This window comes from Pristis pectinata, chromosome 22 (assembly GCF_009764475.1).
Source record: "Pristis pectinata isolate sPriPec2 chromosome 22, sPriPec2.1.pri, whole genome shotgun sequence".
Taxonomy (NCBI): Eukaryota; Metazoa; Chordata; class Chondrichthyes; order Rhinopristiformes; family Pristidae; genus Pristis; species Pristis pectinata.
The window spans coordinates 30,343,540-30,363,684 of record NC_067426.1 but is presented as its reverse complement, the minus strand read 5'-3'; the positions used below and the strand labels follow the sequence as shown (position 1 = coordinate 30,363,684).

General features: G+C 43.4%; 1 protein-coding gene across 1 annotated transcript in view; it reads left to right on the top strand.

Annotated features, from left to right (window-relative positions):
- LOC127581569 (ephrin type-A receptor 7) overlaps positions 1–20,145 on the top strand; it is a 382,237-nt gene that overhangs the window by 268,589 nt on the left and 93,503 nt on the right. The window contains 2 exon segments of the mRNA XM_052036035.1: positions 3,469–3,593; positions 16,035–16,076. Coding sequence (XP_051891995.1) covers positions 3,469–3,593; positions 16,035–16,076 — 167 coding nt within the window.

Here is a 20,145-nt window from a genome sequence, read left to right as displayed (position 1 = left end):
TAAAATACATGTAATTTCATGGTTGTTTCAGAGAAAAAAATTACATTTGCAGTAATAATACAATAGGAGGATTGAAATGACAGAAGTTCTCAATGAACTAGTCATTTCTTTTACATGTGAGATGTGAAAATAATGGCAAGGCAAAATTTATTACCCTCCCTAATTGCCCTTGAGAAGCTTGTGAGCCAAATTTTGGAACTGCTAAGCTTTCTGGTGAAGGTACTCCAACACTTGTGTCAAGTACAGATTATGCCATGGTGGCATTTAATAAGCTTGATTTTGAATAATTCCCAACAGTATGTCCAGAAAAAAAGTAATTATTGAAATCTCTCCTAAAGACCTTATCTCTAAAAGTAATAGAGCAGAACTGCAAATAGCATCTGACAATATTCAATGTCGCTCAGGTACATTCCAAAATAACCATTGCATTTTCTTGAAAGCTGGAGTTGATGCTGCCTCAGCAGTTTCTGGTCTCTTGCTGTTTTATTGTACCTCCTTGCTCAGTATTTCCCACTTTCTCACTTCCTTGCACAAAAATGCACACCAACACCCTCATATACATGTTCACACACACACACTCATTCTCCTACATTACAAGAGTGAAAATGTGTAGTTGAGCATTAAGTCAAAGTCAAAATCAATTTTACTGTCATATGTACAAGTATATGTGTGCACAGGTGCAATGAAAAACTTACTTGCAGCAGCATCACAGGCACATAGCATCATATAAGCAGCATTCACAAGAAAAAACATAAATTAGGCATAAATTGTATACAGCTTTTACAAGAAAGAACATAATTAGAACAAAAAAAAAAGTCCATTTTAGTGCAAAGTGATGAAAGTAGTCATAGTGTTGCTATACTGAGGTAGTGATTAGGTTTGTGCCAGTTAGTTCAAGAACCAACTGGCATAATCCTAGTTGCTGTAACTGTTCTTGAACGTGGTGTTGTGGGACTTCAGGCTTCTGTGCCTCCTGCTCAATGGTAGCTGCGAGAAGATGGCATGGCCCGGATGGTGGGGATCTTTGATGATAAATGTTACCTTCTTAAGGCAGCACTTCCTGTAGATAAAACTGATGGTGGGGAGGGATGTGGCCGCAATGTATTGGGCTGACTTGTAGTTACTGGGATATAACAGCCAAAGGAGCAGTAAAAGACATGGAAAGCATATTAGCTTTGTGTCATTTGGTTGTACTGATACTTTTGTGTCAGGAAGTTGTGAGTTTAAGGACCCCTTCAGCTACTTATGTACTGTACTGATTACTACAGTATCAGCGATGTTGACTTTCAGATGGGATATTAAACTGAGACCTTTTCTGTCACCTTAGATGGATATAAAAACTTTGGGGATCTCATTGTTGACAAACTATTTGCTACATTTTGTACATTTTAACATGACTGTAGTTCAAGAATATTTCATTAGTTTTTAAAATGCTCATGGGTATCTTGAAAGGGACATTAAAATGCCATATTTGTGCAAGCCATTTTCAAATATTTCTCCAGATAAATCTATTGTTCCTGCTATAAAACGAAAGTGTCAAATAGGATAAATCACTTCAAATAGCTTGATGATTCATATAAATTTTGAGCTATTTGCTTCATTGTGATTTTATTGCTTTTATGAAAAGAATTAGCATTAATTTATGTAATTTTGATGGCAACTAGCTTCCCTGAACAGCTCTTTGGTGCCCAAGCCCTATGTTTCTACTTATAAAAACATTTATTTGATTACCAAAACTTTTACACAGCCTTTCCTTAATTTAGAAAAGGATGCATTCCTGGAAAACACCTTTGGAGAGATGGATAACGTGCATTATAGGCATTTGGTACAGTGTATTCTAGTAGGAAGAGAATCGTGTGCTATTCGTTATAGCAAAAAATAGCTTTGTAAATTGAGGACTCGTACCTCAGAGTGTCATTTCCATTGTAGCAAATATGTGTGAATGAAATGTTTATAATTTGAGGATTACCTGTATTTATTTCTCTTTTTAGTGTTGCTATAATAGTTATTTCTGTGATTGTAGCAGAAAGGAACCAGCTGTGAATCGCACTAAACACCCGGTGCACTTGCCTTCGTAAAGTGTAATACAAGATCATTCTAGATCATTGACCCACCTCCCAATGGACCATTGACCTCTTGACCTTCAAGAGTCAATGGGTAAATCCATCACAGATTGGTCCCAAGCTGCAGAAATCAAGAAGGCTATTGAGTAAATAGTAAGTATTTAGAACATACTTATCACACCCTTGAGTTATCCTGGTTAATTCATTATTTTTTTTTGGAAGTAGTCACTGTTGGTATGCAGCCAACACTGACGGCCACTTGCAAGCTAGAAGCTTACACAAGGGGCAGTGACCAGCTTTCTGTTCATTTGGTGGTGTTGACTAAAGAATAAGTATTTATCAGAGAGCTCACAGCGATGCAGCTGGTAGGTTCAATCCTGATTTTAGAGTCTGTTTGTGTGGAGTTTGCACGATCTCCCTGTGATCACCCTGAGTGCTCTGGTTTCCTCCCACATTCCAAGACTGTGCAGGTTGGTAGTTGAATTTAGCCACTGTATATTGCCACTAGTGTGTAGGTAGTAGAATCTGAGTGGAGATAATGGGAATGTGGGGAGAATTAAAAAAAAGGGATTTTTTATAAAGGTAATGTAAATGAGTGTTTGCTTGTCACTGAGGACTTGGGGTCAAAAGGCCTGTTTCTGTGCTGTGTGACTTTATGACACTATGAACCACATAGGATTCTTGTTCCTAATTATTGGGTAGTGACCTTTTCAGGAAGTGAACTTGTTGATGATGTCAAGAGAAGGGTTGCATTCGTGGTCAGATAGTCTGCTGATGGCCACTGTCTGGGCCTCTTGTGGTGTAGAGAAAGGATCACATGTTGTGTAACCAACTGAAAAATCCAAAAGCAGTAAAGCAAAGGGGGAAATCTCACAGTGAAAGAATACCCAGGTGCTCAAATTACTACTAAATTATATTTTCTCAACAACCACCTTTCACCTGCTTTTATTCTATTAGGTCAAAGATGATGGAGTGCTACAGGCCACAAATGTAACTGTTTGCAATGAGCAACAAGTTATTGCAAATTTTGCATGACAAATATTCTGTCTTTTTGCTTGATATGTTTACTGCAGAGCAGCCAGGTTCAAAACATGAATGTTAATAGTTCAATAGTTTGTGAATCTCCTCCAGAGATTATTATGTACAGAGAGAAAGAGAAAAGTGCTTTGTATCCATTAGTTATTCGATCACAAAAGAACCTTATTTTATATTTAGTTCAGGGGAGCACTGCAACTTAGGTTTATTTATCAAAGCATTGGAAGTTTTCATCCTTTTAAAGCATCTGAAAATGCAACTAAAGCAAATTTCCTTGTAGATAATTATCAACATCTAAAAGGCTTTCTAACCTGTATGTTATTTATACTTCATGTTGCTAATCATTTTATTTGTCTGCTCCTATTCCCAGGAAACTTGCAAGTGGCTGATATCAGGGCAGAACGTGTTGAACGGAAGAGTATCACCTTGGCATGGCAGGAGCCAGACTACCCCAGCAGCAATGGCACGGAGTACGAGATCAAGTTTTATGAAAAGGTGCTCTATGATGTTCTGTGTAGGATGAAACATGTCTGGAAGCAGGATTTCTTTTTAAATGTGAAACCAGTCTACCTTGGGGGAGTGGGGAAAGAGGAGGATCACTTTTTCATTGATGTAGGTGCATTGGATTCTGGATCAATGAGATAATCTCTACACCCTTAAAAAGAAATTTCCACACCCTCAAAAAAGCTTGCACTCTTCTTCGAAGTTTAATAACTAATTAATATAATTAATAAATAGAATGTGGTCACCGACAAATTGAGCATTGGTGTTGCTACACCTTAAAATTGAGGGATTGCAAGATGGTGCCTTAGAAGGGATTGCTTGCTTGGTACAAGCCCTAATGAAATCTCATCTCTCCCATATAAAAGTCTGCATCTGCAGATCCTTTGTTTCTTTCTGGAATCCTTTGCTTCTAGCATCTGCAGTCTTTTGTTTCTCTTCAAAAGTCTAAGGGACTCCTTCATAAATAGTTTTATGATTACTCCATTCTATAGAGAATGTTTACCTTCTGTCACATAAAGAGATGGCCATTATGAAACCCTGATGTATTGCTACTGTTGCAATACAACCAGCAACTAAACTTCATAGTGCACAATTTTGGTAAAAAGCGTTTGGAGCCTTCCTTTTTTCCTCGACTTCTCTCCTGCCCTTGTTTATCTGGAAGGAGTTAATGTATGTTGAAGATCTTTGAACTCAGCTTGAGAAGGCTGGGTCACTCATGAGCCATTACAGGATAACTCACAACAGTGAAACTGTGGAAGAGGTTTCTAGCATTATTTGAATTCAATGATGTGTGGTAAATCATGCATAAACCACCACAATGTATTGAAAAATCCCAGTACCCAGTTTCAGTTCCCAGAGTGATATCAGATTAAAGCTTCTTTCCTCACCTATTTCAACTAATGTATATAATCCAAGAATGAAATTGCAAATTATCTCTTTGTGTGGAGGGTTTAACATGTAATTACTTCACTCATGACTGCCTTACAAAACCCATTTGAAAGATAACCATTTTGACCAATTCAAATGAACCAACGGTGACTGCATTGTAACAAGGAATAGAGAACAACTTAACACTTGGTACAAACATCAATTCCAATGAATTGGATTCCTAAGGACCAGGTTTATGTGCACTAAATAATGCATTTTCTATGAAGAATAAGCTATGTTTGTAGTTCAAGGGATTTTACCATGTGATTTTCAAAGTTTGCAGTTTTCATTCTGGGTTCTTCATCTGCATGTTGCACCAACACATGGAGGACCCTGGAAACACACAGTGATGTCCAACGACATCAAAGGCACATCTGGACATCTCTGTCATAATTTTCAGATGCACCATGCAGTCTGTGGGCAACTCACAGAGAGGCAGGTTTTCAGAAAGTCTGTGAATTGATTTCTGCTTGACTTAAAGGGGCATGCTTGATGGAAGAGGTTCCTGGCATGTGTCTGGAGAATCTGACAAGTAACTCCCCTTTAAGTTATTGCTCACCTTGGCCTCCTCGGCCATCTTATCCCCCCCCCCCCCCCAACCATTGCAACCTCAACCCTCCCCAAGCTTGTGACCCTCATCCAACTATTGTCCACCCCAACCACTGATTCCCATCTTCCAATACCCTAGGTCACTCTGTGATCACTGAATCTCCACCCTATTAGCAGACAATTGCACCCTGTGACTGAACTACCCTGCCACAACCAACCAACCACTATAGTTAGTTTTCTCTTGGATCCATCCTCAAAGTTTGGGCTGAAGTTGTCCAGCTATGGTAAAACTAGTCAAGTCTCACAGAGCAGGACAACCCAGCTTTTTAAAAATGTTATTAAAACTGAGCAAGTGCCACAAATAAAATAATATCAAAAGAAACACTGCAAGTGAAGTAACATAAAATGTTATCTGAAATTACCAAAGATATGAGGTAAGACACTGTCAGCAATTGGTAATAGTGTGATTGGTATATTCATAGTATTAACCATTAATTATAACACATGGCATATATTTTCATAACCCTCACTGTAACTCTACACAGGTGATCAACTTTGCCTGCAGTTCTCTTGCAAGCTATTCTTTAACTTTAAGTATTCCTCACTTTTTAATCCATGGTGATTTTGGACATGACTAACCCAGCAATCAGAATGCAATACAGTTTTGCCTATAGTTGTCCAAGTCTTTCTTGAGTATTCCTTACTTTATGACCCAAAAACCACACCCAGGGAATTTTGATTCATTTAATTTTGATTGTACCATTTTCATCCTGTTTGCCATCTACAAGAAAATAAACTGTCCAATTTGATGCACAACAAGGATGCTTTGATTGAGGGAAGGTTTGATTTTATCAGCATTAGTAAAGGCTGCTTATGAGTTTTACTCCTGTGATGTTGACAGAATCAGACACACTGGGATCATCTTATTATTATTTTTGCAATGGCTTGAAACTTTTGGTGACGTTACCATGTGTGTGTTTGTACTGACAGAATCCCCAGGATTTCCTTTCAGTTTACAGCCTGTTTGGAAAAATTCATCATAGACACAGGGTTCCCCATAGCATGGGATAGGAATTTCAGACAATTTTGGTTCACCATGAGTTATGCCTTTTTGATGAAAGCATGTGACCACCCTGTCCACTGATCCCTGACAACCAGCACTTGCCCTGACACCTCTCCTTACCAGCCTGGTCTCTACACTAGCAAAGGGCAACTGGACTTCATGCACCCCAGAGTCTTCCCAGCGGCAAGCCCAGGAGCAGAATGTTCATGAGACCATTGCATGGAAACCTTAAAGTGCATCCCAGGTGCTCATGTGAAATTCGGCTAGAATACTTGGCAGGTGCTGTTTAGTTCACTTAATCAATATTAATAAAACTTGGCTTCATTAAAAGCTTAAATGTTGCTGTTAAAATCCTAAATAAATCTTACAAAAAGGTTTATCTGGATTTTGCTTAGTAATAAGATAATGTAGTGGTTGCTACCGCGGAATGAACATAAGACGCGAGTCGTAGAGTTTCAGAACAGAACTGGTTTATTTTCCCGCCTTGCACGGGCCTTTTAAGGGAGACTGTTCCCGCCCAATGCAACTGGCAATGACGTATATGCTACGTCATCAAGTCTTTCCCGTGCGCGGGTTCTCCCTGTCACTCTGGGAAGACGAAGGCCCGCCGCCATCTTGGGCCTCGCCGCTCTGATGCTGTGCGACCTGACTGCCGAGCCAGTTGGCTTACCCAGACAGTGAGTTGCTACGCAACCCCCCCCCGAACCGGCGATACAGTCCCCAATGTCTGCGGGCTGTGCCAGCCACCACTTAGGGGGTCGGCCTCTGCGTCGCGGTGTTGAAACCTCAACCGGTTGTTGCAGATCTAAATGGGCCGGTTTGAGGCAGTCCGTCGTGAAAGCCTGTTCCCTGCCCCCGACGTCCAAAATAAAGGTGGATCCATTGTTCCTGATGACTCGGAACGGTCCCTCATATGGTCATTGCAACGGCGCCCGAAATGTGCCCCTGCGAACGAAAACAAACTTACAGTCCCGTAGTTCTTTGGGCTGACAGGATGGGGCTTGACCGCACCGCGAGGTGGGGATCGGGGCCAAGTTGCCGAGCTTCTCGCGCAGTCTTTGTAGGACTGCTGGGGGTTGTTCCCCTTGGTCTCGAAGGGCAGGTATGAAATCCCCTGCCACAACAAGGGGCGCCCCGTACACAAGCTCAGCTGATGAAGCGCGGAGGTCTTCTTTGGGGGCAGTGTGTATGCCGAGCAAGACCCAAGGCAGTTCGTCAACCCAGTTAGGACCCCTCAGGCGGGCCATCAAGGCTGATTTCAGATGGCGGTGAAAACGTTCCACTAACCCGTTTGATTGAGGGTGATAGGCCGTGGTGGTGTGCAGCTGCATCCCCAGCACGTTCGCTAATGCAGACCAGAGGCTGGAGGTAAATTGTGTGCCTCTGTCTGAAGTGATGTGAGCTGGAACACCAAAATGTGAGATCCAAGTTGTGAACAGCGCCTGGGCACAGGAATCAGTCGTGATGTCAGATAGAGGTGTTGCTTTTGGCCACCTTGTGAACCGGTCCACGATGGTAAGGAGGTACCGAGCCCCTCTTGAAACCGGCAGAGGGCCTACGAGGTCGACGTGGATGTGGTCGAACCTTCTATGGGTAGGCTCGAATTGCTGTGGCGGAACCTTGGTGTGTCGTTGGATTTTCGATGTCTGGCAGTGCTGACAATTCCTGGCCCACTCTCTGACCTGTTTGCGCAGGCCATGCCAGATGAACTTGCTGGCGACCAGCCGGACAGTAGATCTGATGGATAGGTGCGCCAACCCGTGTATCGAATCAAAAATGCGTTTCCACCAGGCTGCAGGAACTATAGGGCGGGGTTGACCTGCTGTGATGTCGCAAAGGAGGGTCTGCTGACCTGGACCAACCAAGAAATCTTGGAGCTGCAGGCCCGAGATTGCGGTTTTGTAGCTGGGCAGCTCGTCGTCGGCTTGCTGTGCGGCAGCCAGGGCCTTGTAGTCGATACCCAGGGACAAGCTGTGGATGGTTGGTCTGGAAAGTGCATCAGCAACGACATTGTCCTTCCCAGGGACATGTTGTACATCCGTTGTGAATTCGGAAATATAGGACAAATGTCTCTGTTGACGAGCTGACCAAGGATCAGAGGCTTTGGAGAAGGCAAAGGACAGGTGAAGGTGAAGGTGAAGGCGGTGAAAGGCCTGCCTTCCAAAAAGTACCGGAAATGCTGGACCGCCAGGTACAGCACTAGAAGTTCCCAATCAGAAGCGCTGTATTTCAGCTCGGGTGGTCTAAGGTGCCTGCTGAAAAATGCTAAGGGTTGCCAATTGCCTTCGATTAGCTGTTCCAGTACTCCACCAACCGCGGTGTTGGATGCGTCCACTGTGAGGGCGGTTGGGACATCTGTCCTAGGGTGTACAAGCATTGTGGCATTTGCTAGGGCGTCCTTGGCCTTAACAAAGGCAGCCGCAGCCTCGTCATTCCAGGCGATGTCCTTGCCCTTACCAGCCATCAGCGCGAACAAAGGACGCATGATACGGGCTGCTGCAGGGATGAACCGATGGTAAAAGTTGACCATCCCCAGGAATTCCTGTAGGCCTTTGACCATGCTGGGGCGGGCAAAATGGCGGATAGCGTCCACCTTGGCAGGTAGGGGTGTTGCTCCATCGCTGGTGATTCTGTGGCCGAGGAAATCGATAGAGTCAAGCCCGAATTGGCATTTGGCCGGGTTGATTACGAGGCTGAAATCACGGAGACGGGAATACAGCTGGTGGATGTAGGAAAGGTGTTCTTGGTGGTCACAGCTGGCGATTAGTATGTCATCTAAGTAAATGAACACGAAGTTCAGGTCTCGGCCTACCGCATCCATCAGCCGCTGGAAGGTCTGCGCGGCGTTCTTAAGGCCGAATGGCATTCGAAGGAATTCGAAAAGGCCGAATGGGGTGATAATTGCAGTTTTGGGGACGTCATCCAGATGGACCGGGATTTGGTGGTATCCCCGAACGAGGTCCACTTTGGAAAAGATGCGGGCCCCATGTTGGTTTGCTGCGAAGTCCTGGATGTGAGGGATGGGATAGCGGTCCGGGGTGATGGCGTCATTCAGCCTGCGGTAGTCGCCGCAGGACCTCCACCCACTGGTGGCTTTGGGGACCATGTGCAGGGGGGAGGCCCAGGGGCTGTCTGACCTGCGAACAATCCCCAGCTCCTCCATGCGATGGAACTCTTCCTTTTCAGGCGGAGCTTGTCTGGAGGTAGGCGTCGAGCTCGGGCATGAAGTGGTGGCCCTGTGGTAATGATGTGGTGTTGGACCCCGTGTTTGGGCATAGAATTCGTAAACTGAGGTGCCAAAACTGATGGGAATTCGGCTAGGAACTTGGTGAACTCGTTGCCGGACAGGAAAATGGAGTCCAAGCGCGGGGCTGGTAGGCTGGTTTATCCCAGGGGGTAGGTCTGGAAGGTTGTGGAGTGGACTAGCCGTTTCCCCCACAGGTCGACTAACAGGTCGTGGGCCCGAAGGAAATCGGCTCCCGGGAGTGGTCGGGCAACGGTGGCAAGGGTGAAGGTCCAGGTGAAACGGCTGCTGCTGAATTGTAACTGAAGTGTATGGGTACCGAAAGTCCATATTGTTGTGCTGTTTGCGGCATTGAGTACTGGACCTTGTTGCCTGTTATGAGTGTCACGGCCGGTCAGGGGCAAAATACTGACCTCTGCTCCAGTATCGACGAGGAAACGCCGCCTGGACTGCTTGTCCTGAACGAATAGAAGGCTTTGTCGGTGGCCAACCGCCATAGCTGTTAGCGGCGGCTGGCGCTGGCGTTTCCCTGACTTGCAGGGTGGGCAGCATCGACGGGCCTCCGCGCGCCCACCTCTGATGGTAGAAACACTGTTGGTTGGCAGTGTCGTCATCTGTGTTTCTGGGGTGTAGTCGCCTGGTTGCTGGGACTGGTTCAGGCGGGCGTTGGGCTCGCGGCCTGGCGATTTGGCCGATGGACGAACTGCATTCACATTTGACCTTCCACAGGACGCCTGCCTGGGCAGCCACCTCACGAGGGTTGCTGAAATGACCCCATCATCGGGTAGTCGTTCAAGGAAGGCCTGTTTGAACATTAGGCAGGGCTTGTGCCCCTTGGCCAATGCCAGCATCTCATTCATTAGCGCGGATGGGGATCTGTCCCCAGGCCATCGAGATGAAGCAGGTGGGTGGTGCACTCACGACGGGAGAGGCCGAAGGTCCGAATCAGAAGGTCTTTGAAAGCCGGGTACTTATGTTCCTCCAGAGGGGACTGGATGAAGTCACTGACCTGGGCGGCTTTCTCCTGGTCCAGAGGGCTGACCACATGGTAGTACTTTGTGGAATCGGAGGTGATCCGCCAAAGGCGGAATTGCACTTCGGCCTGGTGAAACCAGACGCTGGGACGAAGCGTCCAAAAGGTGGGCAGCTTGAGTGCCACTGCGTTGGATGCTGCGTTGCCGTCCATTGTGCAGGTCCAAAATCCGTTTGGACCGTCGGGGTCACCAATGTAGCGGTTGCTACCGCAGAATGAACACAAGACGCGAGTCGTAGAGTTTCAGAACAGAACTGGTTTATTTTCCCGTCTTGCGCGGGCCTTTTAAGGGAGACTGTTCCCACCCAATGCAACCGGCAATGACGTATATGCTACGTCATCAAGTCTTTCCCGCGCGTGGGTTCTCCCCGTCGCTCGGGGAAGACGAAGGCCCGCCGCCATCATGGGCCTCGCCGCTCCGACGCCGTGTGACCCGACTGCCGAGCCGGTTCGCTTACCCGGACGGTGAGTTGCTACAATAACAGGATTGCATGTAGCTGATGGGTCACATTGTTATTCAGCCTATTGTAGTCTCCATGGCTCATTGCCAGCTCTCCAACCTGAGATTTACCACAAGAGTCCAAACTAACTCCCAGTGCTGTATGCTGGGAGGTGTTGCTTTCCTGCCCCTTCAGGGAAGTGTTAAGAATAGAGCTGCACCATTTTAAAGAAGAGCAGTGGAATTCTGTCCTCCACCCTGAACAATATTTACCCCTGAGCCAGCATCAGGAAAAATCCCTACCGTGTTTCTGCTTGTGGGATCTTGCTGTGCATATATAAGCTGCCATGTTGCTTACCTTACAAAAGTAATCACATTTCAAAAGTGCTGACAAAGATGTCAATCTTGTTTTGACTAGCAACCTGTGTTGGATGGGGCTGCTGGTTCTTGTTGTATCCTTTGGTTCTGATGAAGGCTCATTGACGTGAAATATTAATTCTCTCTCGACTGATGCTGCCCAACCTGCTGAGTATCTCGAGACTTCTCTGTTTTAATTTCAGATTTCCAACATCTGCAGATTCTTGCTTTGGCTTCTGTTTTCTGTGTTGCTCTGTTATCATGTTGAGTGCATTTCTGCCCTGTGCTGTTGATTTTTCTCTTTCATCACTTGGATTTTTCTCTTTCTTATTTTGTAAGCTTTCCATGCTAGGTAACTTCCTCTTTTGACTTTCTCATGGACTTCTTTGCTATTGATCCTTTACATTGTAAGTCTACTGTCAACTTTAAAGATGCTCTCAAACTTCAAACCACTTACAAACAAAAGATTGCAAAGACTTCTCTTGACTTTAAATACCTTAAAACAGCATGAGGAAATACAACTTTAAAGGCCAAACCATTCAGAGGCAATTCAGGTTATATTGATCTTTCTCTAAGGTGTCACAGACTTACTTTATGCAAATTTAACTGGAGAAGCTCTAACCAGGATGTGTGTTATGTGATCAAAGCCAAGAAGGTCCAGTGCACAACGTCCTTGGTTACTAGTTCTTGGTTGTAATCCAGAGCCTAAGCCTGCTTGACCAGTCGAGGGAAATATCTTTGTTTGATGCATGCCACTTTGTGTGTGGAAAATGTGATAAATAAATTACATAGGAAGTAACTTATTAAGCATCTGAGAACTGACTCCTTTTTCTGAACCTCCAAATGTTGCAATGATAATTAATTGTATCTGTCTCACAATAAACCCTCAGGGGGATCCTCCCGTCCTTGTTTAAGGGAGATATTATCCAGTAGCACAGCTGGGGTTAAAGTGTGAGCATTTCCATTCTTTGAGTTAGTGTACAAGTAGCACAGATATTTATTGCTTGAAGCCTTTTAAGGTATTAGTGAGTCCAAATTAAATTACAGCCAGAACTGAGTGTTAGAGGGGCACAGTTAATATGGGCTGAAGTGCATGTGAACCCCTTGATATTTCTTATTTTCAATACCAAGGGTACACAGTTTGTTCCACCTGCTATGTGGTTCTCTATTGAGAGGATACATGAGAGCTAAACAAGGCACGTCTGCTTGTCCTTCAATTCCCACAGCACCTGTTCTATTGTAGCATCAGTTACACTGAGGATCTGTCTGATCAGTTTTCTCAAAGACTACAGGCCAGGGATCACCTAGGAAAACAAATGACCTCTCATAACATACAGCTACTGCCCTTCAATAGCATACAATTGTCCAAGTGCACGAGTTCAATGCCTCTAACAAAGTACATAGCAGGATGTGCAGGGATGATATAATTGTTTCTGACCTCTAATACTTTGTAATATTTTCTCACAATCTACCACTAACCCAGAGAATATCCATTGATGCCCCCAAGTGGATGGTGATTAATAATTAGAGGAAGCCTAGGAAGGAAGCATTCTGACCCAGTGTACTACCTTTGGAGTAGAGCTTCATGATATCCAGTAGAAGAGATTTATCATGAAAATTCCTCTGTTCATTCTCACTCATTTAACAGTGGTAAAAGGAGCAAAAATACAGTATCTCCATGGATTGCTTGTGTCTGCCCAACCTCATCTCACCTGCTATTGAAATCCTCTTCTGTTCTTTTTCTACCTGCAGACTTACTATTCTAATGCACTCAAGCCCAGGCTCCCCCATTGGTCACCAGATAGGTACATTGCTGAAACCTGGTACTGATCTGCACTGGGGTCCAGTCAAGTGATGACTTGATTTTAATATTCTCATCCTTGTTTACAGATCCATCCATGGCGTCACCCCTTCCAATCTCTACAAGCTCCAGCCTCCAACCCAATAACCCTGGGGCAGTCAGTGCTCACCTGATTCTGGCCTTCTGGTTACCTGCATGTTTCATTGCCCTGCTACTGGGGATTGTGTTGTCAGCTGTCAATGCACGAACCTTCGGAGTTTCTTCCCTTCATTGTCCATCTCTCTACCTCATGAAACCTACCTTAGGTTAAGCTTTAGGCTGCCAGCCCTAATATATCCTCAGGTGGAGAATCTAGTGGAGCATCTCGGGAGACGTTCACCATGCTATAGTGTTCTGTAAATCCAGGGGCATGTGTAGTGATATGAAGTTGACTACTGTCAAATAACTGTACTTTTTCCATGTGTATATCCCTAATATACTCAACAAGAACTAGGGCCATGTGTCCCAGCTGGCCAGCTACCTCCCTCATGGATGCCCCCATATGAATGAAAGCTGTTGTTGTTGTAGCATAGTGCACCATTTTATAACAGGCAATCGCTGAGTAAATGGCTAATTGCTTCCACAATCATCAGAAGATCCGCAATTTTAGAAGTGTACCCTTATATATAACAACAATGGTTACTGTGGCATCAGACAGGTTAGTCAGGTCCTGGGACAGCCAGAATGCTGCTGCAAAGTCTAGCAGTGAGTTTCATTCTTTGCTTACCCTTCAGCCTGTACATCCTCAGTTGAGGTGGGTGTTCGGTGGTGCCAGAAAGCTGGCGACACATTCATATTATGGGAATTGACCCTTAAAGAGACAGTAGGAAGTTCCCAGTCTGATACTGAACCTTCTTTAGGGACTCTGAAAAGGTATTTCAGGATTCCAGTGTCAAGATTCATGTTCCAGGATGTCCAGTTGATACCTTCCCGAGAGAGAAGAGCAGGAGCTTCCCCTATGTTGGATCCGGTTATTTTCGAATCCGCAGGTTCTTTCAGGAGTCCAGGAATGAGTTGAAAACAACTTGGTGCTTCGCAAAGTTTTATTGGAAAAGTTTAAAACAAAGAAACAGTCACAAAGCACATGGCACTAGCTTTACTACATGGAGATGAGCTGAGACAAAAGGGACTAAAGGTGAGCTTGGGCCGGGGTGGGGTGGGGGGGTTGGAGGGCAAGAGAGCAAGAGAGTGATTAACAAAAAACGGCACCTTTTATACCTGAGATAAGGGATACTCCTTAGCTAACAATAGTCCAATCAGGAAACCTATTAGGTGCTTGTGGCCAAACCAACCAATGAAAAAACACATATTCACCTGATGGACAAACCAATAAGCTAGTAAGCAGCCATTCCTCATGCAGCCACTTGAGGTGTACTAAACACTACACATGTTAAAAAACTAATTAACACAGTCGAATCTAACACCTACGTACCTTCAAGTTCCAGCAATAATCATACCAATCCTGCCTTTGTCAGCCTTGCACCAAAGATGGGCTGCAGGGACCAGTAAGGGACCCGCAGAACCCAGTGAAACTTTATCTCCAGGACTCTTGGATGGTTTAGAAAAAAATCAAGCTATAAGATATTCTGATGTTAGGTTTGTGCAAACTGCTGGTGTGATTCCTGGTGTTGTACAAATTTTAACCAATGCACAGTCGAGATTGAGTTAATTTGATTCCCCCACTGAACATGACATTGAATACACTGTGCATGGTGATCTCAGAGGTCAAAGTCGAGTTTATTGTCATATGCATAAGTACATGTATGCACAGGTGCAATGAAAAACTTACTTGCAGCAGCATCACAGGCACATAACATCAGATACACAACATTCACTTGAAAAATATAAATTCTACACTATTTTACAAGAAAGCATAATTAGAACAAAAGAAAACCAAAGTCCACTAAAGTGCAAAGTGGTCATAGTTTTGCTGTATTGAAGTAGTGATTAAGATTGTGCAGGTTGGTTCAAGAGCTGAATGGTTGAAGGGAAGTAGCTGTTCTTGAACCTGGTGGTGTGGGACTTGAGGCTTCTGTACCTCCTGCCCGATGGTAGCTGCGAGAAGATGGCATGGCCCGGAAGGTGGGAGTCTTTGATGATCGATGATGCCTTCTTGAGGCAGCACCTTCTGTAGATACTACTGGTATGAAGGCACTAGCTTCTACTTGTAAGAGTTCTCACCAGAAGAACAAAATTTCCATTCTTACCTCCTATTTGTGACCAGATGTACCTGGTCTGGACCACACTCTTTAACACTACAACTGTGCTGTTGTCTGAACCTAATGGATTCTCTTGAGATATCCTTTAACGGGTGAATAGGCAACATAGGCTCATTTTCAAGAACCAGGAATGAGGCAAGAGACTGGAGGCTGCTGGTTCCTGTTCCTTCCTCTCCAGAGAGAGTCAGGAAATGAAAGAGAGGCTTTTAAAAGCTGAGGACACACATTGCATTCTTTTAATTTCCTTGCTGCTCTGGAAGTTTCAGTTACTGTCTGAATACAGCTCCTAATGGTTGTATATTTGGTTCCAGATAACTGAATTCACCTAAACCTCCACATAAACATTGGTTCCCTCATTTTCCTAATATATTGATGTGTGCAGTAATCCTCCAGAATCACTTCAACAACTTGAATGTACAGCTCTGCTCATATCACAAACTGTTGGCCTAAGTATAGATAAATCCTTATTATTGTATGTTGTAGATCACCTTGCCAGCTGGTTACACTTTATAAGCCTGGTAAAGATTTATTGAGTGACAAGTAACTGAAAATATTGAAAAAAACTTTTTTAAAATATGCATTATGATTAATTGAAATAAATCACCAGTCTCAACTTCTAAGATCATAGATATTTGCAACAAAGAAATTGAAGAAAAATATCCTTACCTAAATTAGTTTGAATAGAGAATTCACTGCTGCAGGGAATAGTTAAAGCAAATGACATAAGTTCACTTTGGTGTCAATTAGATAAAAGCGTGAAGGAAAAGAGATGTAGAACGTAGAACATAGAACACTACAGCACAGTACAGGCCCTTCGGCCCACAATGTTGTGCCGACATTCCATCCCAATGTAGTTTTTCATGGAACATGAAGAAATGTAGACCCATTGGGCAGAATAACCTGAATCTGTGCAGTTAATACTCTGAAGCCTTGTGTATCTGATTAATACTCAGTTGTGATTCTGTTGGAGTGTTTACCTAAAGTGCCGATTGAACCTTTTGACACTGCGGTGCATTAAACAGTTTCAGTTAGTTGGTTCCTTTACTTGAGGTGGAATCTTCATAACTGAAGTGTTCAGCTGTTAGTGAAGTGAGCAAGCTCTTCCCAGCACTTCAAACACTGGAGACTTGGCCAGTGCACGACTGAATTAGCAGTTGTATAGACTAAAATTCTGTAAGGAAGGGCAGCATTGATCATCGTGTAAGTAACTGATTGCTTTGTGATCTACTGTCAAGGTGGGAATGACGACTATAAAAGTAGAAACCCCAGAAGGAAAAAAAATACTTGCACACAGAAGTCAGGGTAACCAGCTCCACTTATTACAATGCTACAGGCTCAATCACTTTTAAGTTATGGCTCTTGTGCGCTTCTGGTCCTAAAGTTGGCTGCAGTTGTTATGTAAGTGAAGGTGCCTTAGGTTTAAGTACATGTCTGAAAGCTTAAAATGCTTAGGTTTTGAAACGGCATTGTTTTAGTGATTTTTTGGTTGCAGTTTGGAGATGTCCTCCCTACTCAGCCTGCTCCCGCTCTGTGTTCTGCCATGTTCTAACCATAGTTGTGTTCCTTAGAATTCCACTGTCTTGAGCCAAAGTTAATAATTGCTACAGCAAAATTAAGTGTGATCACTTAATTTAGATGGTATTTACTGGGTACACACCCGGAACAGGGCAGCACAGAGGCACAGCTAGGACAGCTGCTGCTTCATGGCTCCGGAGCGCACGAGTAGTAGCTATTACTATAATATAATAGCTATTACAGAGACATGGTTGAGGGGTGACCAGGAGTGGGAACTCAATATTCCAAGTTATTCAAGATTCCAAAAGGACAGGCAAAAAAGGAGAGGAGGTGGGATAGCTTTGTTAGGCAAGGAAGGATTCAGCACAGTGAATAGTGATGTGGAGTTGGTTTGAATAAAAATGATGAATAACAGGGGAAAGAAGACATGGGTGGTAATTTTTAAACTTTTTAAAAAATTTTTATTTACAGCGTGGTAACAGGCCCTTCCAGCCCAACGAGTCCGCGCCGCCCATTTTAAACCCAAATTAACCTACCCGTACATCTTTGCAATGTGGGAGGAAACCGGAGCACCCGGAGGAAACCCACGCAGACACGGGGAGAACGTACAAACTCCTTACAGACAGCGACGGGAATCAAACCCCGATCGCTGGCGCTGTAATAGCGTCGCTCTAACCGCTACGCTACCGTGCCGCCAGTCTACCGTGTCTACAGTCCCCCAAAGTGTTGCATCTTGAAAGCACAGAGGATAAATGGGGAAATATCAAAGGTGTGTAAGAAAAGAACTCCCACTATCATGGGTGATTTTAATCTGCATATTGATAGGACTAACCAAACTGGCAAGCACAACATGAAAGAGGAATTTCTGGAATGTGTCAGAGATTGTTTCTTAGAACGATATATCACAGGACCTACCTGGGAGCAGGCTATTTTTGATTTGGTCATGTTTAATGTGATAGAATATTAAAAGATGTTGCAGTTAAGGATCCCCTCAAGCAATGATCACAGCACGATATTCTAGATACAGTTTGAAGGCTTACACCTGGTCCATACCCAATGTCCTCAGCTTAAATAAGGATGATATCAATGGTATGAGGGTGGTGTTGTATGGAATAGACTGGATAAACAGTTAAGGGAATAGGTCAATGGATGAGCAGTGGTACATATTTCATAACTAGACCGTAACAGCCAGCAGAAATTTATCCCAATCAGAAAGAGGGATCCATGGCCAAATGATCCATTTTGCTTAAATGGAAGGATCCAATACCCCGTACTACTCTTCAATGGTTCTCTCAAACTATATCATGTTTAAACTTGGAAAAAATTACGAGTGGTACTGTTGATCCTTCGCTTAAATTTGAGGAAGTTTGGAGTCCATTTATTCAATATTTTCACATGATATAGATCCCCTTGTAATAACCTTTCAACTTAGAGGAATGGAGTTGACGACATAATATTGCTCTGTTTCTACTGAGAAATTTTAGTCCAGTTTTTTTTTCTGTTTTTTTTTTTGAATTTTTTTTTGATTAGCTTAGTTTGGTTTGATATATTGTTTATAATTTTTCTTATTGTTTTGGGGATTTTTTTTCTTTCTTTTATATTTATATAATAAATCTTTTTCTTTCCTTTCTTCATATTATATTCATTCATTAGGAGATCGTTGGATCTACAGATTTTTTTATACTTTATTGTTCTTTATGATTATCCATGCCATGATTGTTCTCCTGATCTCTTTGTATTACATGTACAAACACTGATGTTATATATTAAGATGTATTAATTTGAAAACTAATAAAAAGATTGAAAAAGAAAGAGGGATCCTTGGAGAAGGATAAACCATCCAGAGATAACAAAGGAGGTAAAGGAAAATATTAATTCAAAGACTAGAGCATGTAAAGTGGCAACGGGTTGTGGTAGTTCAGAGGATTGGGAATTTTATAAGAACCAGCAGAAAGAGACTAAAAAAATGAGGGAGAAAGTTGATTAAGGGAGAAAACTGACAAGTGATATCATAACAAACAGCGAGGGCTTTTATGGATATATATGTGAAAAAAAGGTAGCTTGGGTAATTGTGGAAGCCCCAGAGATCAGGACTGGGGAGTTAATAATGTGGAGTGAAAGATGTCAAATCAATAATTTGCATCTGTCTTCACGGTGGAGTGTACTGCAAACATCCCAAAGATTTCTGATGGGGTAATTTCAAACACTGTGGAAGAACTTGTAACAATCACTATCAAAAGGGGTAAGATGTTAGAAAGGTTAATGAACTAAAGGCAGAAAAATCTGGATGGCCTGCACCCAAGGGTGATAAAAGAAATGGCCACAGAGATAGCGGAGGCATTGGTTGAAGCTTCTCAAAACTCACTGCATTCCCATAAGATGCCAGTAGATCGGAAAACCACATATGTGGCTCCATTATCGAGAAGGGAGGGAGACAAAAAGTGAATAACTACAGGTTTACTGGCTCAACAGCTCGTGTCGACAAGGTGCTGAAGTCACTGATCAAGGAAGAAATAACTAGACTAAAGTAATCAAGCCAAGTCAATGTGGTTTGACAAATTTGCTAGAGATTTTTGAGGACGTAACAATCAGAGTTGGTAGAGCAGAACCTGTAGATGTTAGTGTGTTTGGATTTTCAAAAGGCATTTTGACAAGGGACCATGTAAAAGACTGGTGTACTAGGTAAGAGCTCATGATATTAGGGGATGTGTGTCAGCATGGATTGAAAATTAATTATCATATAAATGACAGAGAGTTTGACTAAACAGATCTTTTTTTTTCAGACTGCAAGGCTGTAACTAGTGGAGTACCCCAAGTTCTTTGCTCTCAATTACTTACTATGGATATTAATGACATGGAGGAGGGGGAAGAGTGTGAGGTATCCAAGTTTGCCAGTGACACGCAAGTAGGTGGAAGAGCATGTTGGAACAAGGACGTTAGGCTGCAACAGGGTATAGATAGGTTGAGCGAGTGGGCAAAGCCTTGTCACATCGTGTTTAATGAAGAAAAGTTTGGGATTATGCTCTTTGATAAGGCAGACTAGTATACCAATGGAGATAGGTTGAAGATTGAGAACCAGGTGTTCTTGTGCACAAATTGCAAAAAGTTAGCAGGCAGGTGCAGCCAGTGGTTAGAAAAGCAAATTGTAATAGTGTTGGAGTTTAGAATAAGTGACACGTTATTACAATTGTTCAGGATGCTGGTAAGGCCACACCTAGAGTACTGTGCAACAATCCCCTGGATGAACTCAGTGGGTTGGGCAGCATCTGTAGAATGAAAGGAATTGTCGACGTTTCAGGTGGAAGCCCTACATCAGGACTTGTTGGCGTTTCGACCCGAAATGTCAACAATTTCTTT